Here is a 25,300-nt window from a genome sequence, read left to right as displayed (position 1 = left end):
CTGTGTCACACAAACACAAACACACACACAAAAAAACATTTCAAAGGTCCCTGTATGCATGGCACTCAAGGGTACAGAAAGCACCTCCTTCTCCAAACAGCTAGGCTGACCACGACAGCTTAAACAGAGTAGTACCTAGCCAATTGCTTTGCCCTATTTTTTTTCAGGCCCGCAATCTGGAGGCCACTGTAAGCCTGTGTATGTGGCCGAGACTGCCGAAAATCAGCGCCATCAGTTCCCCCCCGGACACACACACACAAATAGCTCACTTGTGCAGGCGGAGGAGTTGATGTCGGCGGGTGCTCTGTAGAAGCCGCTGCGACACTCACAAACACGCGATCCCTCCTGACTGGTTCTGCTGTTAGACGGACACACTGAACACGGAACCGAACCCAACACCGACTTAAAGTACCCCACCTGACATGCTGCAGAGAGAGAGAGATGGGGAGAAAAAGTGAGAGAGACCTCTTTGGGTCAGTACTAGTGCCAGCATCAACACATTAAAACAGCACTCATCAACTCCAGTTCACAAACGATCATATCTCAAGGATGGATGGAGAGAATGAGTGATGTCAGAGAGAGACAGAGAGGGAGGGATGGGGGCAGGGGAGACAAATGGGAGTTAGAAAGTAAGGGCACATATGTAAAGGAACAATAATCTAATCATATAAATGTCATCTATTTATGCTGTACAAATCAGCTCCCTAATTGTCTATTCCAAATAAAACATTATTAGTTACCGGCACTCTGAATAAGAATCAGCTGACTAAACCACTGCTTCAAAAGAAAACCCCTGTAGACTTAATAAATCACAATAGTCATTTTATGGCCTAGTTTCAGTCATATCAATGTGAGTATTGTTTTAAGAACATACCAGTCACTTGTGACCTCAACATTCCACTGTCTGCCCTTAATATTGAATAATAGACAGATAAAATAATTACATTACTTGTTTATTATAAACCAAGCCAAACAGATAGGAATGGGCTGCTTCTGAAATGAACTACCCTGGCCATTCTCTGAGGGAAGCAGAATAAGAAAGAGCAATCCAATGGCTTCATCACTCCCAAGGTGCTCTAGCAATTTGTATTTGTATTCATTAGGGATTTTCATTAGCTGCTGTAATAGCATGGGGTGTTCTGTTATTTCACACATGTGTGCATAATACGTGTACACACACATGCACACACACACACACACACACACACGTATTTAAAGAGTAATAGCATGTATGTAACACAGTGCACTTGAGATTACAGTAAAGCGTAAATGTGTGTTAATATGCCAGCTGTTAATTCAGTCCTGAGGGTAACTATGGCCTTATGAGGGAAGAATGTTCTTAGTGTACTAGCTGCCTATACTGTAGCTCTCTCTGAACTTACTGTAATGCAGTGTGAGATTCTGCCTAGGGCCCTTGTTTCCTAGGCCCTCAGTGTTTCAATGTACTTATTCTAAGGCAGTGTTTGAGATTGCCTAGGACAGTGTCCGATTCTGCACAGTGAATAACATGCCTTCTCAAGCAGTGTCAGGCCCTGAGTGTCTCTACGGTTCCAATTCAGTCTGTGTGTAGAGACAGAGTCTGTAAGAGCCAGAGAGTAACAGAACACCTACAGTAAGTGTGTCCATGAATGCTGTTCAAGACTTGAAGAGTGTATGTCTCTGTCTAATAAGTGTCTAACTGCTGTTGCAGATGCGGAGAGATAAGGATAGAGAGAGAGAGAGAGAGAGAGAGAGAGAGAGAGAGAGAGAGAGAGAGACAGACAGACAGACACAGAGAGAGATAAAGAGAGAGATCAATAAAAATGTGTGTGTGTCAGTGTGTGTGTGTCAGTGTGTGTGTGTGTGTCAGTGTGTGTGTGTGTCAGTGTGTGTGTGTGTGTGTGTGTGTGTGTGTGTGTGTGTGTGTGTGTGTGTGTGTCAGTGTGTGTGACGGACCTTGGACATGGTGGTCTGAGTGCTCTGCTGCGGTGAACACCTCTCACGTCCTCTAACCTTGTTTAGATAACCTTTTCAACAGCATGTACCACCTCCAAAGGCGTGTGTGTGCGTGCGCGCGCGCGTCTGTGGGTGTGTTTGAGAGAATGCATGTGTACTGGGAGACAGTAAAAGAGACAGAGGGAATAGAGGAGATGTGGAGAGAAAGGCGAGATGTTTAAACAGATAAAAGGCTTCCTGTGTTCTCACTTGTCTGGAAGAGCACAGATCTACTCTCAGACACAGGCGTGAAGGGGGAGAGGGATGGAAAGATGATGAGAGAGAGAAGGAAAGCGAGGGAGAGAGAGAGAGAGAGAGAGAGAGAGAGAGAGGAGGAGAGAGGAGGAGAGGGGAGAGAGGAGGAGGAGAGAGGAGGAGAGAAAGGAGGAGAGAGGAGTAGAGGGGAGAGAGGAGGAGGAGAGAGGAGGAGAGAAAGGAGGAGAGAGGAGTAGAGGGGAGAGAGGAGGAGGAGGAGAGGAGAGAAAGGAGGAGAGAGAAGGAGAGGGGAGAGAGGAGGAGAGAGGAGGAGAGAGAGGAGGAGAGAGGGAGGAGAGGAGGAGGAGAGAGGAGGAGAGGGGAGAGTAGGAGAGAGGAGGAGAGAGAGGAGGAGAGGGGAGGAGGAGAGAAAGGAGGAGAGAGGAGTAGAGGGGAGAGAGGAGGAGGAGAGAGGAGGATAGAAAGGAGGAGAGAGAAGGAGAGGGGAGAGAGGAGGAGAGAGGAGGAGGAGAGAGAGGAGGAGAGAGGGAGGAGGAGGAGGAGGAGAGAGGAGGAGAGGGGAGAGTAGGAGAGAGGAGGAGAGAGAGGAGGAGAGGGGAGGAGGAGAGAAAGGAGGAGAGAGGAGGAGAGAGGAGGAGAGAGTAGGAGAGGGGAGAGAGGAGGAGAGAGGAGGAGAGAGGAGGAGAGAGAGGAGGAGAGAAGAGAGGAGGAGAGAGGAGGAGAGGAGGAGGAGAGGAGGAGAGGGGAGAGTAGGAGAGAGGAGGAGAGAGAGGAGGAAAGAGGAGGAGAGGGGAGAGAGGAGGAGAGAGGAGGAGAGAGGAGGAGGAGAAGGGAGAAGGGAATTGTTCCATCCATCTTTCATGCCTCTGGCACACATTACCAGACGTGTTCTATACGGCTGTGACACAGAACACGACTTTGCTACAAAACTTCCCTGTGCTGTTACGATTGTCAACGATAACCTTCACTTTCTATTCGCCATCCCCTCCACCCCTCTCTGCCAATTTTTTATTTTTATTTTTTTTATTTCACCTTTATTTAACCAGGTAAGCCAGTTGAGAACAGCTTCTATTACTGCTCCCTCTCCTGCCCTCTGCCCCTTCCTCTGTCTGCATCCCCCTCTCCCTCCATCCGCCATCCCACTGTTTCCACACAATGGAGGGTTAATACAGCGTATACCTATTATGAACTGGAGGCATGCATGTCTTTACATTACCACTCACTATACTGAAGGAAGGAGGAGGGAGGGAGGGAGGAAGGGATGCAGGGTGTGGGAGGGTGGGAGTGGGGACTGGGAGAGGGAGAGAGGGGGAGAGAGAGGGAGGGAGAGGAACAGGGAGAGAGAGAGAGGAAGATACTAAAGGTATAGAGGATGGGGAGGAACAGGGAGAGAGAGAGAGGAAGGTACTAAAGGTATAGAGGATGGGGAGGAACAGGGAGGGAGAGAGAGGTATGTACTAAAGGTATAGAGGATGGGGAGGAACAGGGAGAGAGAGAGAGGTATGTACTAAAGGTATAGAGGATGGGGAGGAACAGGGAGAGAGAGAGAGGAAGGTACTAAAGGTATAGAGGATGGGGAGGAACAGGGAGGGAGAGAGAGGTATGTACTAAAGGTATAGAGGATGGGGAGGAACAGGGAGGGAGAGAGAGGAAGGTACTAAAGGTATAGAGGATGGGGGGGGAACAGGGAGAGAGAGAGAGGTAGGTACTAAAGGTATAGAGGATGGGGAGGAACAGGGAGAGAGAGAGAGGTAGGTACTAAAGGTATAGAGGATGGGGGGGGAACAGGGAGAGAGAGAGAGGTAGGTACTAAAGGTATAGAGGACAGCGTCGTCCAAGGTAGGGGAGGGAATGACCGGCAGGGATGTAGCTCAGTTGGTAGAGCATGGCGTTTGCAACGGCAGGGTTGTGGGTTCGATTCCCACGGGGGGTATGAAAAATAAAAAAAATAAAAAAAACGAACTAACTGTAAGTCGCTCTGGATAAGAGCGTCTGCTAAATGACTAAAATGTAAACGTAAATACTAAAGGTATAGAGGATGGGGGAGGAACAGGGAGAGAGAGAGAGAGGTAGTTACTAAAGGTATAGAGGATGGGGAGGAACAGGTAGAGAGAGAGAGGTATGTACTAAAGGTATAGAGGATGGGGAGGAACAGGGAGAGAGAGAGAGGTAGGTATTAAAGGTGAGGGAGGAGAAAGGAGGAGGAGGAGGAGGAGAATGAGTTAATAATAAACACACATGAACAAACAGCAGTGGACACTGCAGTGCATTAACAGTGACCAAGAGAGAGAGGGGGAGAGAGGGGGAGAGAGGGGGAAGGAGAGCATAAAGAAAATAATATAGAGAGAGAGAGAGAGAGAGAGAGAGAGAGAGAGAGAGAGAGAGAGAGAGAGAGAGAGAGAGAGAGAGAGAGAGAGAGAGAGAGAGAGAGCTAGAGGGATGTAGAAAGGAGAGGGGGATGGGACTGAAAGTGTGGCAGAGAAAAAGAGATTTAAAGACAAAAAGAGAAATATTGAAATGAACCAAAAGAGAATAATAAGCAGAAACAACGAGAGAGAGAGAGAGGAGAGAGAGAGAGAGAGAGAGAGAGGAGAGAGAGAGAGAGAGAGAGAGAGAGAGAGAGAGAGAGAGAGAGAGAGAGAGAGAGAGAGAGAGAGAGAGAGAGAGAGAGAGAGATGAAGTGTATAATTTGCCGTTGACATGGTATTTGGTATTTAGATCACTGACCCAATTTCTACTTCTCTCCCTCTCTCCCACTATCTCTCTCTTATGGGCTCATTCTCTCTTGCTCCCAGCATTCTAATCTGACACACACACACACACACACACAGACAGACTTGTCCTAGCACAGATGCAGCCACACACAGGAGACATGAATACACATGGTTCCATGAGCAAATGTCTTATTCCCTTCTGTCTCTTTCTAGCCTCTCCTCCCTCTCTCCCGTCTGTCTCTTTCTAGCCTCTCCTCCCTCTCTCCCGTCTGTCTATCTCTATTCTCTCCTCCCTCTCTCCCGTCTGTCTATCTCTATTCTCTCCTCCCTCTCTCTCTCCATCTCTCCACTGTACGTCTGTGACATTCTATAGTTAGAGACGTTTGTCCAGGAAATGCATATTGATTCGTAATAACATGTTCTAATCTGCTCCATGTCCCTTTAAGCCCTGGTTACACTCAGTCTCATATAAAAACAGTTCATGCTTTAATGGATTTTCCCTCTCAGATAAACAGGTCTGAACATTTAACACTATCCAGGTCATATCAGATAGCTCCAGTACTTACTGTTATAATATCAACATGGGGTTACATGACCTGGAGAAATATCTTTCCTAGACATATAACATAACGCAGATCAAACAGCTAAAGTACACTCTTAGAAAAAAGGGTTCCAAAAGGGTTATTTGGCTGTCCCCATAGGATAACCTTTTTGTTTCCAGGGAGAACCCTCTTTGGTTCCAGGTAGAACTTTTTTGGGTTCCATGTAGAACCCTCTGTGGAAAAGGTTCTACATGAACCCAAAAGAGTTCTACCTGGAACAAAAAGGGTTCTACCTGGAAACAAAAATGGTTCTTCTTTAGGGTTCTCCTATGGGGACAACCGCAGAACCCTTTTATGTTCTAGATAGCACCTTTTTTTCCTAAGTGTGTATACTAAGCTTAATGATATGAAACATCAGGTTCCTAACACTTACAAGACACTCAATAGCAATTGGTTTTAAACCAATTGAGCAAGCAATGTAACACACAAATCAGACAGTATAAGCCTACGTATATGACATAAACCAATGGGACACAAGCCATATGATGAGTCACTCCTAATAGTACTATCAGCCTATCCAGAATCCCTGGAGAGTCACATGGTCCCCATGGTGAATACACCCTAGGTCATTACATAAATCTATGGAACATTCACCTTGCATAACGTGTCAAGCAAATCCAATATTCTACTAACCCATTGTCCACTCCAATCCAATAGTCCACACTAGGGCACTCTCTCACTGTGTTCAAAATTCCCACAATATCTTGCCCCAGGGTTTGAATTAAATCAGGACAGCCCCATACACATTCAAATATCTTTAATATCACCCCCTTAAGAGATCTAAATATTAGACCCATGTGATTTTATATTTACATTATTTAGTAAACAGGGACATTGCACAATCATTTACATCTAAAAAAAAACACTGTGACGTATATTTGTCCGTAGTTCTGGGCAAATGAAATTCACCAGAGCAACCACAATCCTGGAGAGATACTAAAGGTAAATAAATATTCCTAAGAAATCTTAAGTGTTGAGGAACATATTTCATCAGTGTTGTTAAGGGATCTGTGTTAAGGAATACATACTGTATATAATCAGTGTTAAGGGAACTGTCTTAAGGAATATATATCATCAGTGTTAAGGGAACTGTGTTGAGGAATATATATCATCAGTGTTAAGGGAACAATGTGACATAAAACTGATGTGGACCTCCTTAGAAAGCCCCATGATGTATAATGGCTGTTTCATGTCTGGGTGAACAGGTGTAATTGTGTCTCATGCTCAGTCGTGCTTCTGCTGAGCATACGCTTTCTCTTTCTCTCTCTCTGGAGACGCAAATGTCAACGGAGAAAACATCTACTGTAGGTCTTCTGCTTAGCAGAGAACAGAGCGCTGCTTGTCTCCTGCTCTGTTCCCTGTCATCACTAGAGGATCTGAGAGGAGTTAGTGGTTCTGATGACTGAGCTGGTTAGAGCGTGGATGGTGCTTGTAACACCAAGCGGTTGTGGGTTTAATTCCAGCACAGGTCACTTCTAATGAATAGCTTAACTGTAAGTCCATTTGGATTACAGCTTTTGCTGAATGAACATATCATTCATCAGTTCCGATCTTGAATGTGCCTTGAACCCCCTTAGAGCCGTACAACTGAGTTCTTGGAGTCTACACAGATATTTATACAAGAGCCTCAGAGACAATGTAGAATAAAAACCCACAGCGACCACAGTGACCACAGCCCAGCAACCGTCTCAGCTATCATTTTTCTCATCCAAACGACCAAACAGGGACAACAATGCCATGACGTCACATCCACATCATTAGTCAATGACTTGATCAACTAAGCATAATCACAGAATAATTAGAACACAAAAAACCCTGCGTGGGTGGGGCACCCACTCCTTGTGATCTGTTTAGCCCTATCTGGGAGGCCAAGCCACAGAGCCACAAAGTGGAGTTGAAGTGGTTATTTGTCAGTAAATATCAATCAAAGTGGGACAAACCGTGTGAGTGGTGGAGAGAGCCCAGATGTAAGCCATTAGAGCATGAAGACATTTCACAGTTGACTTGGTACAGAGCAGCAGTATTAATGAAGCTGTTAGCTAGCTTGGGACTGGGAGGCCCCTGACCAGCCCTGGCCTGTGGAGGAGAGGGTAGCATATAGCACCACAGAGAACTGCTGGACTGGACCTTTACTGGACCTTTACCTTCAACTGTCAACAGTCCAGGGATAACACACACACACTCACTCACATACACACACACACACATAGAGACAAAACTAAAATGGTTATTTGGCTGTCCCCATAGGAGAACCCTTCGAAGAACCCTATTTGGTTCCAAGTAGAGCCCTTTCGGTTCCAGGTCGAACCCTTTTGGGTTCCATGTAGGACCCTTTCCACAGAGAGTTCTACATGGAACCCAAAACGGTTCTACGTGGAACCAAAAAGGGTTCTCCTTGGAAACAAAAGGGGTTCTCCTATGGGGACAGCCGAATAACCCTTTTGGAACCCTTTTATCTAAGAGTGTTGGAACAGACAAACAAACAAGCACACCACACCACACCACACAGGCTCCTGCTCTCCACATCTCAGTCAATACCCCTTCCCCCTCTCTCTGTGTCCTTACTTTCCTCAGACTTTCTGCTTGCTCAATTCCTTGAGTCATTAACTTGTGTCCACTTATCCATTCTCTCCCTCCATCTCTCCCTCTCTCTTTCCCTCTCTCTCTCGCTGTGGTTTCTGTCACTTGTTCACAGACGAGTGGCCATTACATCACTATGACCTAAATGTGTCACATCGCTCTTTCCCTCCTCCCTCCCTCTCTCTCCCCCCCTCCCCTCTCTCTATCCCCCCTCCTCTCTCTCTCTCTCTCTCTCTATCCCCCCTCCTCTCTCCCTCCCCTCTCTCTATCCCCCTCCTCTCCCCCGCTCCCTCCCCCCTCTCTATCCCCCCTCCTCGCTTCCTCTCCCTCCCCCCTCTCTATCCCCCCTCCTCTCTCTCTCTCTTTCTCTCTCTCTCTCTCTCTCTCTCTCGCTCCCCTCCCCTCTCTCTATCCCCCCTCCTCTCTCCCTCCCCTCTCTCTATCCCCCTCCTCTCTCCCGCTCCCTCCCCCCTCTCTATCCCCCCTCCTCTCTTCCTCTCCCTCCCCCCTCTCTATCCCCCCTCCTCTCTCTCTCTGCCTCTCCCCTCTCTCTCTCCCCCTCCCCTCTCTCTATCCCCCCTCCTCTCTCTCTCCCTCTCTCTTTCCCTACTCCCTCTCTCGATATTCCATGATGTATTTCTTGAGATTTCTCCAAAACGTATCTTTCTCGTTGACCCCCACCCAGTGAAGATTGAACCCTTTACTCCTTCAGGGTGCACACTGACACAGACTGTGGTGTAGTGTCCATGTCCCTGTTGTGTGTGTGTGTGTGTGTGAGTGTGTGAGTGAGTGAGTGAGTGAGTGAGTGAGTGAGTGAGTGAGTGAGTGAGTGAGTGAGTGAGTGAGTGAGTGAGTGAGCGAGCGAGAGAGAGAGAGAGAGAGAGAGAGAGAGAGAGAGAGAGAGAGAGAGAGAGAGAGAGAGAGAGAGAGAGAGAGAGAGAGAGAGAGAGAGAGAGTGTGTTCCTCTCCTCCTCTGTGCTAACACACTGGGTCAAGTGGGACTAGTTGAAGCAGTAGTTGAGCTCTTGGTCTGACAAGCTGTCTCTTATTCCCCTGAGCTCTGCTCCCTTCCTGCTTCTCCAGTGAAAACACCAACACAGAGACAGAACACAACACAAAGCCCTCATCTCCTACTTATGCTCCCAGACATAAGCACATATTCATTTACAGTGGGGAAAAAAAGTATTTAGTCAGCCACCAATTGTGCAAGTTCTCCCACTTAAAAAGATGAGAGAGGCCTGTGATTTTCATCATAGGTACACGTCAACTATGACAGACATAATGAGAAAAAAAAATCCAGAAAATCACATTGTAGGATTTTTTATGAATTTATTTGCAAATTATGGTGGAAAATAAGTATTTGGTCAATAACAAAAGTTTCTCAATACTTTGTTATATACCCTTTGTTGGCAATGACACAGGTCAAACGTTTTCTGTAAGTCTTCACAAGGTTTTCACACACTGTTGCTGGTATTTTGGCCCATTCCTCCATGCAGATCTCCTCTAGAGCAGTGATGTTTTGGGGCTGTCGCTGGGCAACACGGACTTTCAACTCCCTCCAAATATTTTCTATGGGGTTGAGATCTGGAGACTGGCTAGGCCACTCCAGGACCTTGAAATGCTTCTTACGAAGCCACTCCTTCGTTACCCAGGCAGTGTGTTTGGGATCATTGTCATGCTGAAGGACCCAGCCACGTTTCATCTTCAATGCCCTTGCTGATGGAAGGAGGTTTTCATTCAAAATCTCACGATACATGGCCCCATTCATTCTTTCCTTTACACGGATCAGTCGTCCTGGTCCCTTAGCAGAAAAACAGCCCCAATGCATGATGTTTCCACCCCCATGCTTCACAGTAGGTATGGTGTTCTTTGGATGCAACTCAGCATTCTTTGTCCTCCAAACACGACGAGTTGAGTTTTTACCAAAAAGTTCTATTTTGGTTTAATCTGACCATATGACATTCTCCCAATCCTCTTCTGGATCATCCAAAAGCACTCTAGCAAACTTCAGACGGGCCTGGACATGTACTGGCTTAAGCAGGGGGACACGTCTGGCACTGCAGGATTTGAGTCCCTGACGGCGTAGTGTGTTACTGATGGTAGGCTTTGTTACTTTGGTCCCAGCTCTCTGCAGGTCATTCACTAGGTCCCCCTGTGTGGTTCTGGGATTTTTGCTCACCGTTCTTGTGATCATTTTGACCCCACGGGGTGAGAACTTGCGTGGAGCCCCAGATCGAGGGAGATTATCAGTGGTCTTGTATGTCTTCCATTTCCTAATAATTGCTCCCACAGTTGATTTCTTCAAACCAAGCTGCTTACCTATTGCAGATTCAGTCTTCCCAGCCTGGTGCAGGTCTACAATTTTGTTTCTGGTGTCCTTTGACAGCTCTTTGGTCTTGGCCATAGTGGAGTTTGGAGTGTGACTGTTTGAGGTTGTGGACAGGTGTCTTGTATACTGATAACAAGTTCAAACAGGTGCCATTAATACAGGTAACGAGTGGAGGACAGAGGAGCCTCTTAAAGAATAAGTTACAGGTCTGTGAGAGCCAGAAATCTTGCTTGTTTGTAGGTGACCAAATACTTATTTTCCACCATAATTTGCAAATAAATTCATTAAAAATCCTACAATGTGATTTTCTGGATTTTTTTTCCTCAATTTGTCTGTCATAGTTGACGTGTACCTATGATGAAAATTACAGGCCTCTCTCATCTTTTTAAGTGGGAGAACTTGCACAATTGGTGGCTGACTAAATACTTTTTTCCCCCACTGTATGTAGGATGTTGTTGACATAGTCTCATAAAACATTTGTCCATCATAAACCCCCCCACACGAAACACACACACACGCACACTGCACAGGGCCATTGTCCATCCCTGCCCTCCTCCCCCTGTCCTCTCAGTCAAGTTGGGCCAGTGATCAGAGTGGCAGACGGCAGCAGTTCCATCTCATATTGATCCAGACAGTTCGTGACACAGGGGACAGGTGAACTGACAGGAGGGGGGGCAGGAGAACTGACAGGAGGGGGGACAGGAGAACTGACAGGAGGGGGGACAGGAGAACTGACAGAAGGGGTGACAGGTGAACTGACAGGAGGGGGGAGAGGAGAACTGACAGGAGGGGGGACAGGAGAACTGACAGGAGGGGGGACAGGAGAACTGACAGGAGGGGGGACAGGAGAACTGACAGAAGGGGGGACAGGAGAACTGACAGGAGGGTGAACAGGAGAACTGACAGGAGTTGGACAGGAGAACTGACAGGAGAACTGACAGGAGGGGGGACAGGAGAACTGACAGGAGGGGGGACAGGAGAACTGACAGGAGCGGGGACAGGAGAACTGACAGGAGGGGGGACAGGAGAACTGACATGAGGGGGGACAGGAGAACTGACAGGAGCGGGGACAGGAGAACTGACAGGAGGGGGGACAGGAGAACTGACAGGAGAACTGACAGGAGGGGGGACAGGAGAACTGACAGGAGGGGGGACAGGAGAACTGACAGGAGGGGGGACAGGAGAACTGACAGGAGGGGGGACAGGAGAACTGACATGAGGGGGGACAGGAGAACTGACAGGAGGGGGGACAGGAGAACTAACAGGAGGGGGGACAGGAGAACTGACAGGAGGGGGGACAGGAGAACTGACAGGATGGGGGAAAGGAGAACAGACAGGAGGGGGACAAGTGAACTGACAGGCGGGGGGACATGAGAACTAACAGGAGGGGGGACAGGAGAACTGACAGGAGGGGGGACAGGAGAACTGACAGGAAAATTGACAGGAAGGGGGAGAGGAGGCCAAAACTTTAGATATTGTTAGATATTGTTGGTCCTTTGACATTTTAGTGTGTGTGTGTGATTTAAGTTTCAAAAAGTATACCAGACTTTGTTGATATTAATGTTTACATTGGGACTCACCTAAGCAGGCAGATCCGTTTTGACTGGGCTCGTATCCCTCTTCACAGATGCACCCGCCCACCGGCACCATCCAGTCACCTTCTGCGTTGCAGTGCATGCGAGGGGCAGAGCCTCCCTGTGCTTGGCTGTGGAGAACACAAGTCCCAGTCACAGGGACCAGGGCAGTAGGCTCTGCCCCTGAGGGTGTGGCCGGATAGGAAGCAAGATAGAGATTGGTTGCCGGGCAGCGGCGGTAGAAGATGGACACACCCATGAGAGAGACGCATGCGCCACTGTCGACGATGGCCAGGACGAATCTGAAACAAGGGTCAAGGGTCATAACATGTTAACTTATTATCAGGATTGAAGGACCACTAGATAGGTGACAGCGTGGATTTAGGTGTGTTAGTTAGCATACACTATTGCCTACAAGGTGATGAGCATGGTTTGAATATGGGAATTTGTCATGAATTTGTTTCAAATGTTCTCATACAGTACCCATTGCGTGTGAGCGGAGCGAAGCTGCGGGTTTTGACATTGACCCGTCGGTAGCGGTCTGGTTGGTACTGGTGAGGCAGGCTGGGCTCCACCTTGGTGAAACTCTTATCTGCTGCTATGGTGTCAATCTTCACCCAGCCCTCCCTCGTGTCCTTCTCTCCACTGGATGGCTGGACAGGGATGGGGGAGGGGAGAAAGAGAGGGAGGGGAGGAGAGGGGGATAAGAGAGAGAGATCATGAAAAAGCAAGGGATCAGGGAGAAGGAGAAGATAAAGAGTATGTAACAGTTGATTAAAGTATTTAACAGAATACAACAGTTAGTTAGCTCTGAGGGTACTAATTGAGTCAAATATAAAACAGTCGCGGACCAGTGACAGTCTGTGTTTTAATCTAATCTAATTCTCCCCAGAGTTCCAAGGTAACCGTGCTAACTTTCCCCAGAGAGTTCCAAGGTAACCGTGCTAACTTTCCCCAGAGAGTTCCAAGGTAACCGTGCTAACTTTCCCCAGAGAGTTTCAAGGTAACCGTGCTAACTTTCCCCAGAGAGTTCCAAGGTAACCGTGCTAACTTTCCCCAGAGAGTTTCAAGGTAACCGTGCTAACTTTCCCCAGAGAGTTCCAAGGTAACCGTGCTAACTTTCCCCAGAGAGTTTCAAGGTAACCGTGCTAACTTTCCCCAGAGAGTTTCAAGGTAACCGTGCTAACTTTCCCCAGAGACTCAGACTCCTGGCCTTCCTGCTGCTCCACACTCTACATTCCGCTACACTTCACTCATCAGGCTCTTATTTGCATTTTTAAACAGCATCTAACTTTCCCCAAGGAGAAATGTATTCATCCACAAATACTGCATCCTTCCTTCTGTGAGAGCAGCACACGACACGCTGACGCAACAAGAGCTCAGCACTCTATCAGCTCGGCAAAACAGCTCTGTAACTGCTCTCCACTGGAAACCACAAGCCCTGAGGGTAGGAACTACAAAGCACCGATGTGAGATGGGAAAGTTTGTTTATTTAATGAGATTGAGGGGGATGAGAATGAGAGGAATGTTATGGCAAACCAAAGCAACATTATTCCTTGTTTTTGGAACATGATTTTTGGAGTATGCAGAATTACATATTACCAAAATGGGATATTTGGAAATGTAGTCTTTATGCTCTACGTCTTGACAGAAGTTTTTAGAAACTATAAATACCATGGGAAGAGACAATTACTTAAAGATTATTGTTTTGAATTTGAACCCATTAAAAATCTTAATTTGCTTAAAATTATTAGTATAAATCGAAAAATGTATCAGTTTCACTTAGTGTAAAAAGATTTGACAGCAATACCATATCAAATTCTAGTCAGTTTTTGATGTCCCAATACCTTGGCATCGGGTCTATGAACTGACATATAAAACAACAATTGACACATCAATTAATTAATTTTAATGTAAGCTATTATATAAAAGACTTGCTACAAAAAGAATGCTCAATATATGGGGCATTGAACAGTCAGCCTTGTGTAGACATGAGGAAACAGAATCAATAGAACATATTTTCTGGTACCGTCCATCGGTGGCTCGCTTTTGGAGTCAGGTCCAGGAATGGTTGTTATGTCATAACTACAACTAAAACCTTATCAATATGGATAATGTAGCTAGTTTGACCATATTGTCAATGTTAAGCAAGCTAGCTAACTTCATTATTAGCAACGTCAGCTTATCAAGCTAGCTAAAATATTATCTGGTTGAAGCATTGTTCCGACTAAAAAGCACATTAATGAAAAAAATTATTATTTCCGACATCACAATTAGGAAAAAGGATGTTCCGACGATTATGTGAATGTGGCATTACACCTAAAATAAGAAGGTGGGATATTAGTGGGATATTAGTGGCATGATGGGAAGTGTAGTCTTTCTGCCCTACCTCTGCAGCCCATGTCCTCTCCAGCTCTCTCTGTGAGTCGGCCTGTTTGTAGTAGAGGGTGAGCGTCTCGCGGCAGGAGGGCGAGGGCGAGCGCAGACTGGCACAGTCCCGCACCGAGAAACGCAGCGTCACAAAGACCCGTGGTGCCGAGAAGCGGAAGAGGAAGGGCGTGGCCAGCCAGTTGTCCTGGACACGGGGGTTCTGATTGACGTTGCAGACCTCAAAGGTCCGGATAAGATTCCCCCTGTCATCCAGGACACTGACCTCATCCCACTGAGATGGGGGGGGGGGGGGGGGGGGGGGGGGGGGGGGGAGAGAGAGAGAGAGAGAGAGAGAGAGACAACAACAACACAATTAGACCCAACCAAATCATGAGAAAACAAAAAGATAATTACTTGACACATTGGAAAGAATTAACAAAAAAACGGAGCAAACTAGAATGCTATTTGGCCCTAAAAAGAGAGTACACAGTGGCAGAATACCTGACCACTGTGACTGACCCAAACTTAAGGAAAGCTTTGATTATGTACAGACTCAGTGAGCATAGCCTTGCTATTGAGAAAGGCTGCCGTAGGCAGACCTGGCTCTCAAGAGAAGACAGGCTATGTGCACACTGCCCACAAAATGAGGTGGAAACTGAGCTGCACTTCCTAACCTCCTGCCAAATGTATGACCATATTAGAGACAAATATTTCCCTCAGATTACAGAGATCCACAAAGAATTGGAAAACAAACCTAATTTTGGTAAACTCCCTTATCTTCTGGGTGAAAAACCACAGTGTGCCATCACAGCAGCAATATTTGTGACCTGTTGCCACAAGAAAAGGGCAACCAGTGAAGAACAAACACCATTGTAAATACAACCCATATTTATGTTTATTTATTTTCCCATTTGTACTTTAACTATTTGCACATTGTTACAACACTGTATATAAACATAATATGACATTTGAAATGTCTTTATTCTTTTGGAACTTGTGTCAGTGTAATATTTACTGTTCACTTTTTATTGTTTATTTCACTTTTGTTTATCCATTTCACTTGCTATGGCAATGTCAGCATATGTTTCCCATGCCAATAAAACCCCTTGAATTGAGTTGAATTGAGAGAGAGAGAGAGAGAGAGAGAGAGAGAGAGAGAGAGAGAGAGAGAGAGAGAGAGAGAGAGAGAGAGAGAGTGGCATGGTGTTATAAGTCATGAGACCATATAAAACACAGTTGTATTTTTTTCATGTTGAAAATGTTCTCAGAACACTTTTAGCATGGTCTGTTCATTATTTTAGGTGATAACTACAGGGGTTTATGGGACCTTGAGTGGAATGTCATCCAAAAGTATTGTTCTCTGTTAGCTGGGTGATAAGTTATTGTCAGCATCATATTTAACTAGCTCTCTGCCTCTGTGCTGTGTGTTTGACATTTGATGCCCTATTCAGACAGAGAGATGACGAATAAGGGGCATGTGTGCATAGTTTGTAAATCCGAGGGAAAAATGGCACATGGACTCAAAGATACAACTTTTACATTTTCATTGTAATATACAGTGTTATGATATCAGAGAAGATTTTATCATAATACAATGTAATAAACTGATAACATATACAAACATATTCTCTAATGAATGCACACATATAAACACAGTCATATTGTGCATATGCTTTGTGTCTGTGTGACTGAATTCCCTGTTCACTAAACTCAGTCAGACTTGATGGGAGAGATGATAAGAGGAGTTGTGTTGGAAGGATGATAGCCTGTAGAGAAGAATGGGTAGAGTCTCTCAGTGAAGGTGCAGCCAGTGTAAGAGTAGATATGAGACCTGGCCTCCACATCATAAAAGGAGACCTCACCCTCCTCATAATCCATAAACACCCCCACCTTCTGGGACTTCACTCTCAGGGAGAGGGGGGCTCCATGGTCAGCACCAGCAACATACTTCCCATCCATCAGCGCCACAGTCCAGTATCCATTTACAAGACTCAGTGAATTATTCCCCTTCCTGTTGATGGACTCTCTAGCCACTCCTAAACCCCATGAAGTCCTCCCTTTCACCTGAACTTCATAGTATAATCGCCCTGAGGAGAACCCATCCTTTCCTAAAACACGGGTATGATAATCAAACCTCTTTGGGTTGGGAGGGAGATTCTGCTTTTTGTCTCCATATCTCACTTGTTTCCTGTCCTTAGACAGGATAAGTTTGGTATACGCTGTATCAGGGTCCAGATTCACATCCACTGTACACTGCTGTATCCTCTTCAGATCAGCAACACACACATTTTCAATCTCTTTACCGAGTGTCTCCTCCAGCTGAGACACAACTCTTCTCAGAGTCCCCACACCCACACTGCTATGAACACAGATCTCAGACCAGTTCTTGGTGTGTGGAAGGGTGGCACAGAGAGATGGGGAGCTCTGAAGGAGGAGGAGGTGGTCCTCAATATCTGACAGCTGCTCCAGCTCAGTGCTTCCTCTCTTTAGCTCAGTGATTTCCTGCTCCAGCTCTTCAATGAGCCCTTCAGCCCGCTTCTCTGCTGCTTTCTGCTTCTCCTCAACCACCTCAATGAGCTCAGCCTGGCTTCTCTCAATGGAGCGCACTAGAGCAGTAAAGATCTGCACGCTGTCCGCTATCTCTCTCTTTGCATCTATCTTGCTGAGCTCTACTGCCTGTTTGATCTCCTTAACCTTCAGCAGTTTCCCCTGGATCATCTCCTGAACTTTACCCTTAGTCTTCCTCATCTGAGGTCAGTGCTGTCCCAGTATCCTCTGATACAGGCCTTGCAGTAGTTGTGTCCACATGGGATGGAGACTGGCTCAGTGAACACATCCAGACAGATAGAGCACTGGAACTGCTCTTCAGACAGGACAATGCTGGAGGAAGCCATTGCTGGAAACAGACCAAAAAATATATAATTTATGAAAGTCTCTGAAATGTAATTAAATATATATTTTGTACAATTCTCCTATTTTATATTTTAAAAAAATATTCAAACAGACGTGTCCTCTCAGTGTCAACAACACACTATTTATCACATCACATCAAGGTTTTTGTCATAATATTCTCTCTACTTTCTTTCTACTCAACTAAACATGTGTTGACTGTTGCTTTTCTTCCGCTGATCAGGAAAATGATTTTTAAAAATGACTGTAGACTACAATAGGTGCAGCTGTATATATAGATTCTTGAAGTATAAAAGATTGATCCTGTTCATAACATTCAGGTTTCTAGTTTAGTGTTTCACTTCAGCCAAGTGAAGTTCCTAAGCCCCTCCCTGCCTACTGTTTACTGAATGCAGGGCTGATACTCTGCTCTTAAAGGAATAGAGTCCATACTGTATACAGCTTAGATCATCCATTCTTGTCAGTCAATCTTCTCTATAACACACTGTGAGCTGTTCATGTACTGGTCTCACTGTGTAAATACATACTTTTTAAATGATCTATTCAATACATTAGTTCATTACTTTATTGGACTTTATGGAACCTTCAATTAAATGTATTCCAAAGTCCAAGCAGTGTTCTCTTTAATGGGTCATTATCAGTATAACAGACACCACCTTCTCCCTTTGTGTGCTGTCTATTTGTGTTTGACATCAGATGTGCTCTACTGAATGTGAGGAGGAATAAGGAGTCTGTATGAGTAGCTATAAATCCTGCAGGAAACAAAGAAAGTGGCATATGGTCAAAGACAAAACATTTTTAGGTCCCGCTTTAAATGAAGTTAAGATTGTAAAGCCTTCATAAAGCCTTCAGAAACACTACAGAAATGTGTTACAAATCATCTATAACTGTGTCATACTTTATAAAGGGTTCCTAAATGTGGCATAACTGTGTGACATAATCACCAATGTCAAATGTGACATAACCCACTATGTCAAATATGACATAAACCTGTGCTTTATAAAGGGTGGCATAAGCACCTCTTAATAAAGGACCTTTTAAATCATATTAAATTGAGGCTTCACAAAGCATTTATAAACCTGTTAAGCATCTTGGTAGAGCATTGCAACACCAGGATAGTGGGTTCGATTCATTGTCGAGTAATAGTGAAGACATCAAAACTATGAAATAACACATATTGAATCATGTAGTAACCAAAAAAGTGTTAAACAAATCAACATGTATTTTATATTTGAGATTCTTCAAATAGCCACCCTTTGCCTTGATGACAGCTTTGCACACTCTTGGCATTTTCTCAACCAGCTTCACCTGGAATGCTTTTCCAACAGTCTTGAAGGAGTTCTACATGATTCCATATGTGTTATTTCATAGTTTTGATGTCTTCACTATTATTCTACAATATAGAAAATAGTAAAAATAAAGAAAAACCCTTGAATGAGTAGGTGTTCTAAAACTTTTGACCGGTAGTGTATATTATATTACTCTAAAACATTTCTAGGATGGCCAAACCTTTTTCCCTCTTGGGTCACAGGAGGTTGATGGAACTTTAATTGGGGAGGACGGGCTCGTGGTAATGGCTGGAACGGAATAAGTTGAATGGCATCAAATACATCAAACACACGGTTTGATGCCATTCCATTCGCTCCGTTCCAGCCATTATTATTAGCCGTTCTCCCCTCAGCAGCCTCCACTGTCTTGGGTGCATAGTCAATATTGGATTTGACCTCAACCTTCCCCCAAAATGCTGTGCTACAGGATAACACACACTCTAAAGTGCAGTAATGCACAGCAAAAAAACGCTGGTAGGGCCTTTTAAAATCAAATCATTTTTTTTGCCTACTTCTGTGTTTTTTCTCCAAATGTAATTTTCTCTGTTTTGTTTTTCCAGGTTTCAGATTTCCCAATTTTGGGGGGTTTTCATACCTTTTTCACACTTTTTTCTTTATAGAAAAACAACAACATTTTATTTTATGTGTTCATAACAATGCTTAAACCAAATCAGAGGATACCTTTTGAGGTCTGGAAAAAATCTAAGAAAAATAGATTTTTTAGTGTAGTTGCTCTTTAATTCAGTGAGCATGTCCTGCAATGTTGTTTGGTTAGCAGGAAGTGCACATGTGATGATTATGTATTCCATATACCGGTACTGTGATTCGCATTGTGGCCGCCATTAGAATGGGTGCAGTAAAAGGCCAGCAACACTCCGTATTAATCAGAGCCCCATGACATGGCACCATATATACATTCTACAGAACTTATTGAGGATTCCCTACAGTGCTTTTACCGTGGCATGCAGAATAGTTCTTGTTCTAAGCCAATATATATTCCATATACAGTGATTTGCATTGGGGGCATTTATTTGACCTTGGAACATGTTTTAAAACCCACATTTAATGCAAATGTCACTTAAATCATGTGAACAAATATTAATCATTGTTAATGTTTAGACAATTACTTTTCATATATCATGAATAAATAGAGGTTATTGACACGTTTCTACTATTACGTGGGGGACTTTTATTTTGAAATCTTTCGACATTCCGTGACCCGGAAGTAATTTTTCGTGTCGCTAACGAGACACTGATCATATGATGAGTTCGTGAATCATATGACTGCTTCTGGTGCCACTGGACAGCGAAAATACGTAAATTAACCTTTATTTATTGTAATTTTAATTCGTTTGTAGTAGTTGAGTTAGATTACATACTGTAGCTACCTCAATCGTTATTTCAAATAATTTTGGTGACTTCACAGCAATTGTGCTAGCAAGCAGGCTCAGCTAAATAAAAATCCCCCTAGATATAGCCACATCATGAGATTTGTAAATGAAAGAGGAATATAATAACACGAATCGAATGGAGTTTCCCATCTCCCCATTTAGAGTTTCTGGGGAGATGGTGTGACAAGCATTTCCTAACAGACCTGCTAACTTTCTTTGTTAGTTTTAAACTGGAACTGACAGCGTTTAAAATACGTTGCAGATATGAAACAAACAGACAATCATAATATAAGTCCAAAATATCAAATTCCCAGTTTATGCTATAAAACCAACTTTATAAGAGGTTTTTAAAAATAGGTTATATTTGACTCAACATTTCATGACATACACTGAGGCATTGTTGGCAGAATAGTTGGATGTAATTCAATGCATGATTCAAATAATTCACCAATACATTTCTTGGTAGTCCAACAAATATTGCTATCAGGTTGTAAATCACAGCTGGCCTGGTACATTGTTTGCTGCCTCCATTCGGGATGCACTGTTTTAGTGTCAATGACTCAATATTTTTGGAAAAAAAACAGACGAATGTAAGAAAGGCTGGGAATGTCAATACAATCAAACTAGCAAGGGCAATGATCACAAGTCAGTCATAACGTGGCTAATAGGCTAGCGTATCTATTTATGTAGTAAGCTAAAAACACGAAGCCTAACGTTAGCTAGATAGCTGCTAGGAGGATGTCATGTCATGTCATTGGAGGAGTGGGTGAGTGACTGACTTTGAATGATGGCAGGCCTGTGTGGCAAATGGTTTGTTTGCATAAAGACCTACTGTAGATCTGATTGGCTATGGTGCACCGGTCTGCGTAGACTCCGGTCCTGGACGAGACATATGTTTTTATTAGGTTTTATTGCAGTGTCCATTAATTGTCCGAATGCACGGCAGCTTTCCCACTCTATATTGCTATAGAATTTTCACAAAAACCTTAGTATACGTAATTCCCAAACATTCTAAGAATTTATGAAAACGTGAAAATGCACCATATCTAAGTGCCCGCTTGTCAGAAAATGTTTTTAAAAGTGTCATATTCTTCCTGGGGGTGTATATGAACAGATTTTAATATGATTTCATGTTGCTAAGATGCTGTCAGTTCCACATTAAGGTTGGAACCAACATGCAGTACCAAATAAAAGGAAATGTATGATTTAAACATGTCTTTAATGTTTATTTGTTTTAGCTGTTAGTGATAATTCCCTAAGTGTTAATCCATTTGTTTTTACATCATTAAGCCTTTATTCATGTGTTATGAATGACCAAAGGTGTCTGACTTCATAGTAAGTACTGCATCATATGATATAAGGCATTTATGTATGTGTTATAAATGACCAAAGGGGTCTGACTTTAAATTAAGTACAGCGTCATGCAATATAGAGTCTTTATGGATGTGTTATCAATGACCGAAAGTGTCTCACTTCAAACTTAGTATTATAGGATACAGCATAAAGTGTCAATAAATAGGTTATTAACGTTCTGCTGATTTATGAAGGTTCTCTCATGATCCACAGGTTACTGTAGGTTGTGAGAGATTTGTTTATATCATATTCGACATAGTGGGTTATGTCACATTTGACATTGCTGTTTATTTTGTTATGCCACATTTATGAACCCTTTATAAAGCATGACATACGTTTATAGATGCTTTGTAACACATGTATGTAGTGCTTATGAAGGCATTTTGAAGGCTTTATGAAGCCTTCTTAAGCTGAACATCATTTAAAGTGGGACCAATTTAGTCAACATCATAGAATATTAACATTGTAAAATCTCATCAATGACAGTATGCCAATTTATTCTCTATTAAAATTAAACATATCAACAAATTTAAATTGACAGGTTTCTTTGCTTCCTTGTGACTGAATTCCCTGTTCACTAAACTCAGTCAGACTTGATGGGAGAGATGATTAGTGGAGCTGAGTTATTACCAGTATGATTTTTGCCTGTAGAGAACAGTGGGTATGGTTTCTCAGTGAAGGTGCAGCCAGTGTAAGAGTAGATATGAGACCTGGCCTCAACATCATAAAAGGAGACCTGACCCTCCTCATAATCCATAAACACCCCCACCTTCTGGGACTTCACTCTCAGGGAGAGGGGGGCTCCATGGTCAGCACCAGCAACATACTTCCCATCCATCAGCGCCACAGTCCAGTATCCATTTACAAGACTCAGTGAATTATTCCCCTTCCTGTTGATGGACTCTCTAGCCACTCCTAAAGCCCAATAAATATTTCCTTTCACCTGTACCTCATAGTAGAAACTCCCGGAGGAGAACCCGTCCTTTCCTAAAACACGGGGATCAATACTAAACCTCTCTGGGTTAGCAGGGAGATTTAGCTTTATGTCGCCATATCTCACTTGTTTCCTGTCTTCAGACAGGATGAGATGAGGACATGCTGTATCAGGGTCCAGAGTCACATCCACTGCACACTGCTGCATCCTCTTCAGCTTGACTTCTCCATCTCTTTATTGAGTGTCTCCTCCAGCTGAGACACAGTTCTCCTCACAGTCCCCACACCCAGACCGCTGTGAACACTGATATCAGACCAGGTCTTGGTTTGAGGAAGGGTGCAGATCGATGGGGAGCTCTGGAGGAGGAGTAGGAGGTGGTCTTCAATAACTGAGAGCTGCTCTATCTCAGTGCTTCTAGTCTTTAGCTCAGTGATTTCCTGCTCCAGCTCTTCAATTAACCTTTCAGCCCGCTTCTCTGCTGCTTTCTGCTTCTTCTCAACCACCTCAATGAGCTCAGACTGGCTTCTCTCAATGCAGCGCGCTAGAGCAGTGAAGATCTGCACACTGTCTACTATCTCTTTTTCTGCATCTCTCTTGCTGAGCTCTACTGCCTGTTCAATCTCCTTAACCTTCTGCAGTCTCTCCTGGATCATCTTCTGAACTTTACCCTTAGTCTTCCTCATCTGAGTCTTCCTCTCTCCATACTCTTCCTCTATGGAGACAGTTTTGTGGGTCTTGTGGTCTCCCTCAGTGCAAAACTGACACACACACACGTCTGGTCTCTCTTACAGACAGCTCCAGGGGTCTCTCATGCTTCTTACAAACCCGGTCTTCCAGGTTCTCGACAGGGTCGATCAGCTTGTGTTTCTTGAAAGACGCCAGTATCTGATGAGGCTCCAGGTGAGTCTCACAGTAAGAGGCCAGACACACCAGGCAGGACTTCAGGGCCTTGTGCTCCCCCTCAGTGCAGACGTCACATGGTACTTCTCCAGATTTGGCGAGGGTTGTGGCTTGGGCTTGTCCTGGAGTGATGGGTGTGGCTTCAACTGGAGCCAACTTCTTGAGCTGAGCAGTTATTTCAGAAATGAAAGTGTTGACACGAAGCTCAGGTCTTCTGTCAAATTTCTCCTTACACATTGGACACTGGCACAGGTCAGTGCTGTCCCAGTATCCTCTGATACAGGCCTTGCAGTAGTTGTGTCCACATGGGATGGAGACTGGCTCAGTGAACACATCCAGACAGATAGAACACTGGAACTGCTCTTCAGACAGGACAATGCTGGAGGAAGCCATAGCTGGGGAACAGACCAAATAACATAATGTTTGATATTCTCTCTGAAATCAGTCATTCTATCTTTGAAAAAATAAATAATTATATTATTTCATTTCTTAGTTTGAACAATATAGCAATACACTGTTTTATGTCACACCATATCAGACAATCTCTCTACATTCTCTCTACTCACCTCAGCGTGTGTTGACTCTGTTCTTTCACTTCCTCTGATCAGAAAAGGGCTCCAGTGACTGGACACTACAGTAGGTAACAGTACAGCTGTATAGATAGATTCTTTAAATTGTAAAAGTTCAAACCTGTTCATAACATTCAGTTTTTCACTTCAGCCAAGTGAAATCCTAAGCCCCTCCCTACCTATTGTTTACTGACTTCAGGGCTGATACTCTGCTCTTAAAGGAATAGAGTCCATATTTAACAGCTTGGCTCTCATTCAGGGGTGTATTCATTCCGCCAAACAGTTGCAAAACATTTTGTTCTGCAACTAAAACGAGAGTTTCTATTGGACAAATTCAGGTAGTTCCCTCCCCATTTCATTACGTTTGCTTACGTTTAAGAAAAGTTTTTCAACAGAATCGGTGGAATGAATACAACCCTGTTACTATATTACCGTTTCTATCTTGTGTATAACACACTACTTACTGTCTATGTATGCTGCAATAGTATATAAACAGGTCTTATGAAATATAAATACATACTGTACTTACTGAGTGCAACATGATTTTACACAGACATTTATACATTGTGTATCAATCAAAAACGTACAGTATATTCGTAAATTGTCTATATAAACAGCTCACAGTGCGTAAAACGTTACTGCTAATCATAACATGGTCTTCTTGAACACATGTGTGGGTGTGTGTGCGTGAGTGAGTGAGTTCATGTGTGCTAAAGTGTCGAGAATCAGAGCAGGTGGTCAGCAGTTCAAGTAGCCTAACTGATCACAAACACAGGTGTTAGTGAGTATAGATACTGTCTTACCAAGTGCAATAGGTCTACAGCCTTATCTATTGTTTAGACAATCTTCTAGTGTAAATATTAAGCTTTGCTCAGTACAGAGAAATATTATGTGAGATCCCAATCTGTGGAATAAACACTTTACCTTATCTCATGCACACCAGACCACTGAGAAGGCAACACAAGTGTGTTTGATAATCCTGCACTTTGCTCATGGAACACTGAGAGAGGGTATCTCAGGCTAAGTGCAGTGTTATCTAACTTCACAGATTTTTTTCATGAAAATATGCTTGACAATAATCAATCAAGTACACAGAACTGCTTATAAAATGTTAAAATCTTAACTTGGTATGTGTAAAGTCATTTACATGTAATTTGCATTTGTGTGTGTGATATTGTTTGCATCTTTTACGTGCTGGTGCATTATTGCCATGCATCTCTCTCTCTCTCTCTCTCTCTCTCTCTCTCTCTCTCTCTCTCTCTCTCTCTCTCTCTCTCTCTCTCTCTTTCTCTCGCTGTCTCTCTCTCTCGCTCTCTCTTTTTCTCTCTCTATTTTTGGTAATGGAGGATAAGAACACACATTTATGGTGTGGAGCGTAAGATGCAAAATTCAGGACAGCTGAAGTGAAAACTGAAGCTTCTCAAAACAGTCGCTCATGAGAAGATCTGCTGAATGAGTCAAATGTAAATGTGATGTACGGCTTAGTTTCAGTGATTATACACTAGGACGCTCCTCTGTATGAAAAGGCTTTGCTTTAGGCCATTGTGGCCCTGAGT

General features: G+C 44.0%; 1 protein-coding gene and 1 pseudogene across 2 annotated transcripts in view; both read right to left on the bottom strand.

Moving 5' to 3' along the window:
- LOC311111003 (ephrin type-B receptor 5-like) overlaps positions 1-25,300 on the bottom strand; it is a gene marked incomplete at both ends in the record, with an annotated part of 48,455 nt that overhangs the window by 7,853 nt on the left and 15,302 nt on the right. The window contains 4 exons of the mRNA XM_084153685.1: positions 270-425; positions 11,996-12,291; positions 12,473-12,642; positions 14,379-14,651. Of these exons, the coding sequence (XP_084009811.1) occupies positions 270-425; positions 11,996-12,291; positions 12,473-12,642; positions 14,379-14,651 (895 nt within the window). The remainder of the gene's footprint in view (positions 1-269; positions 426-11,995; positions 12,292-12,472; positions 12,643-14,378; positions 14,652-25,300) is intronic.
- On the bottom strand, positions 15,998-23,822 carry LOC311118016 (E3 ubiquitin-protein ligase TRIM39-like; annotated as a pseudogene). The gene is made up of 3 exons (XR_014615269.1): positions 23,742-23,822; positions 21,935-23,570; positions 15,998-17,102 (listed from the first exon to the last, which is right to left on the bottom strand). The product of XR_014615269.1 is annotated as an E3 ubiquitin-protein ligase TRIM39-like (transcript).

Source organism: Coregonus lavaretus, assembly GCF_964263955.1.
Source record: "Coregonus lavaretus genome assembly, chromosome: 3".
In the NCBI taxonomy this organism is placed as follows: Eukaryota; Metazoa; Chordata; class Actinopteri; order Salmoniformes; family Salmonidae; genus Coregonus; species Coregonus lavaretus.
Note: the sequence above shows the minus strand (reverse complement) of the source record. Positions and strands in the feature narration are given on the sequence as shown.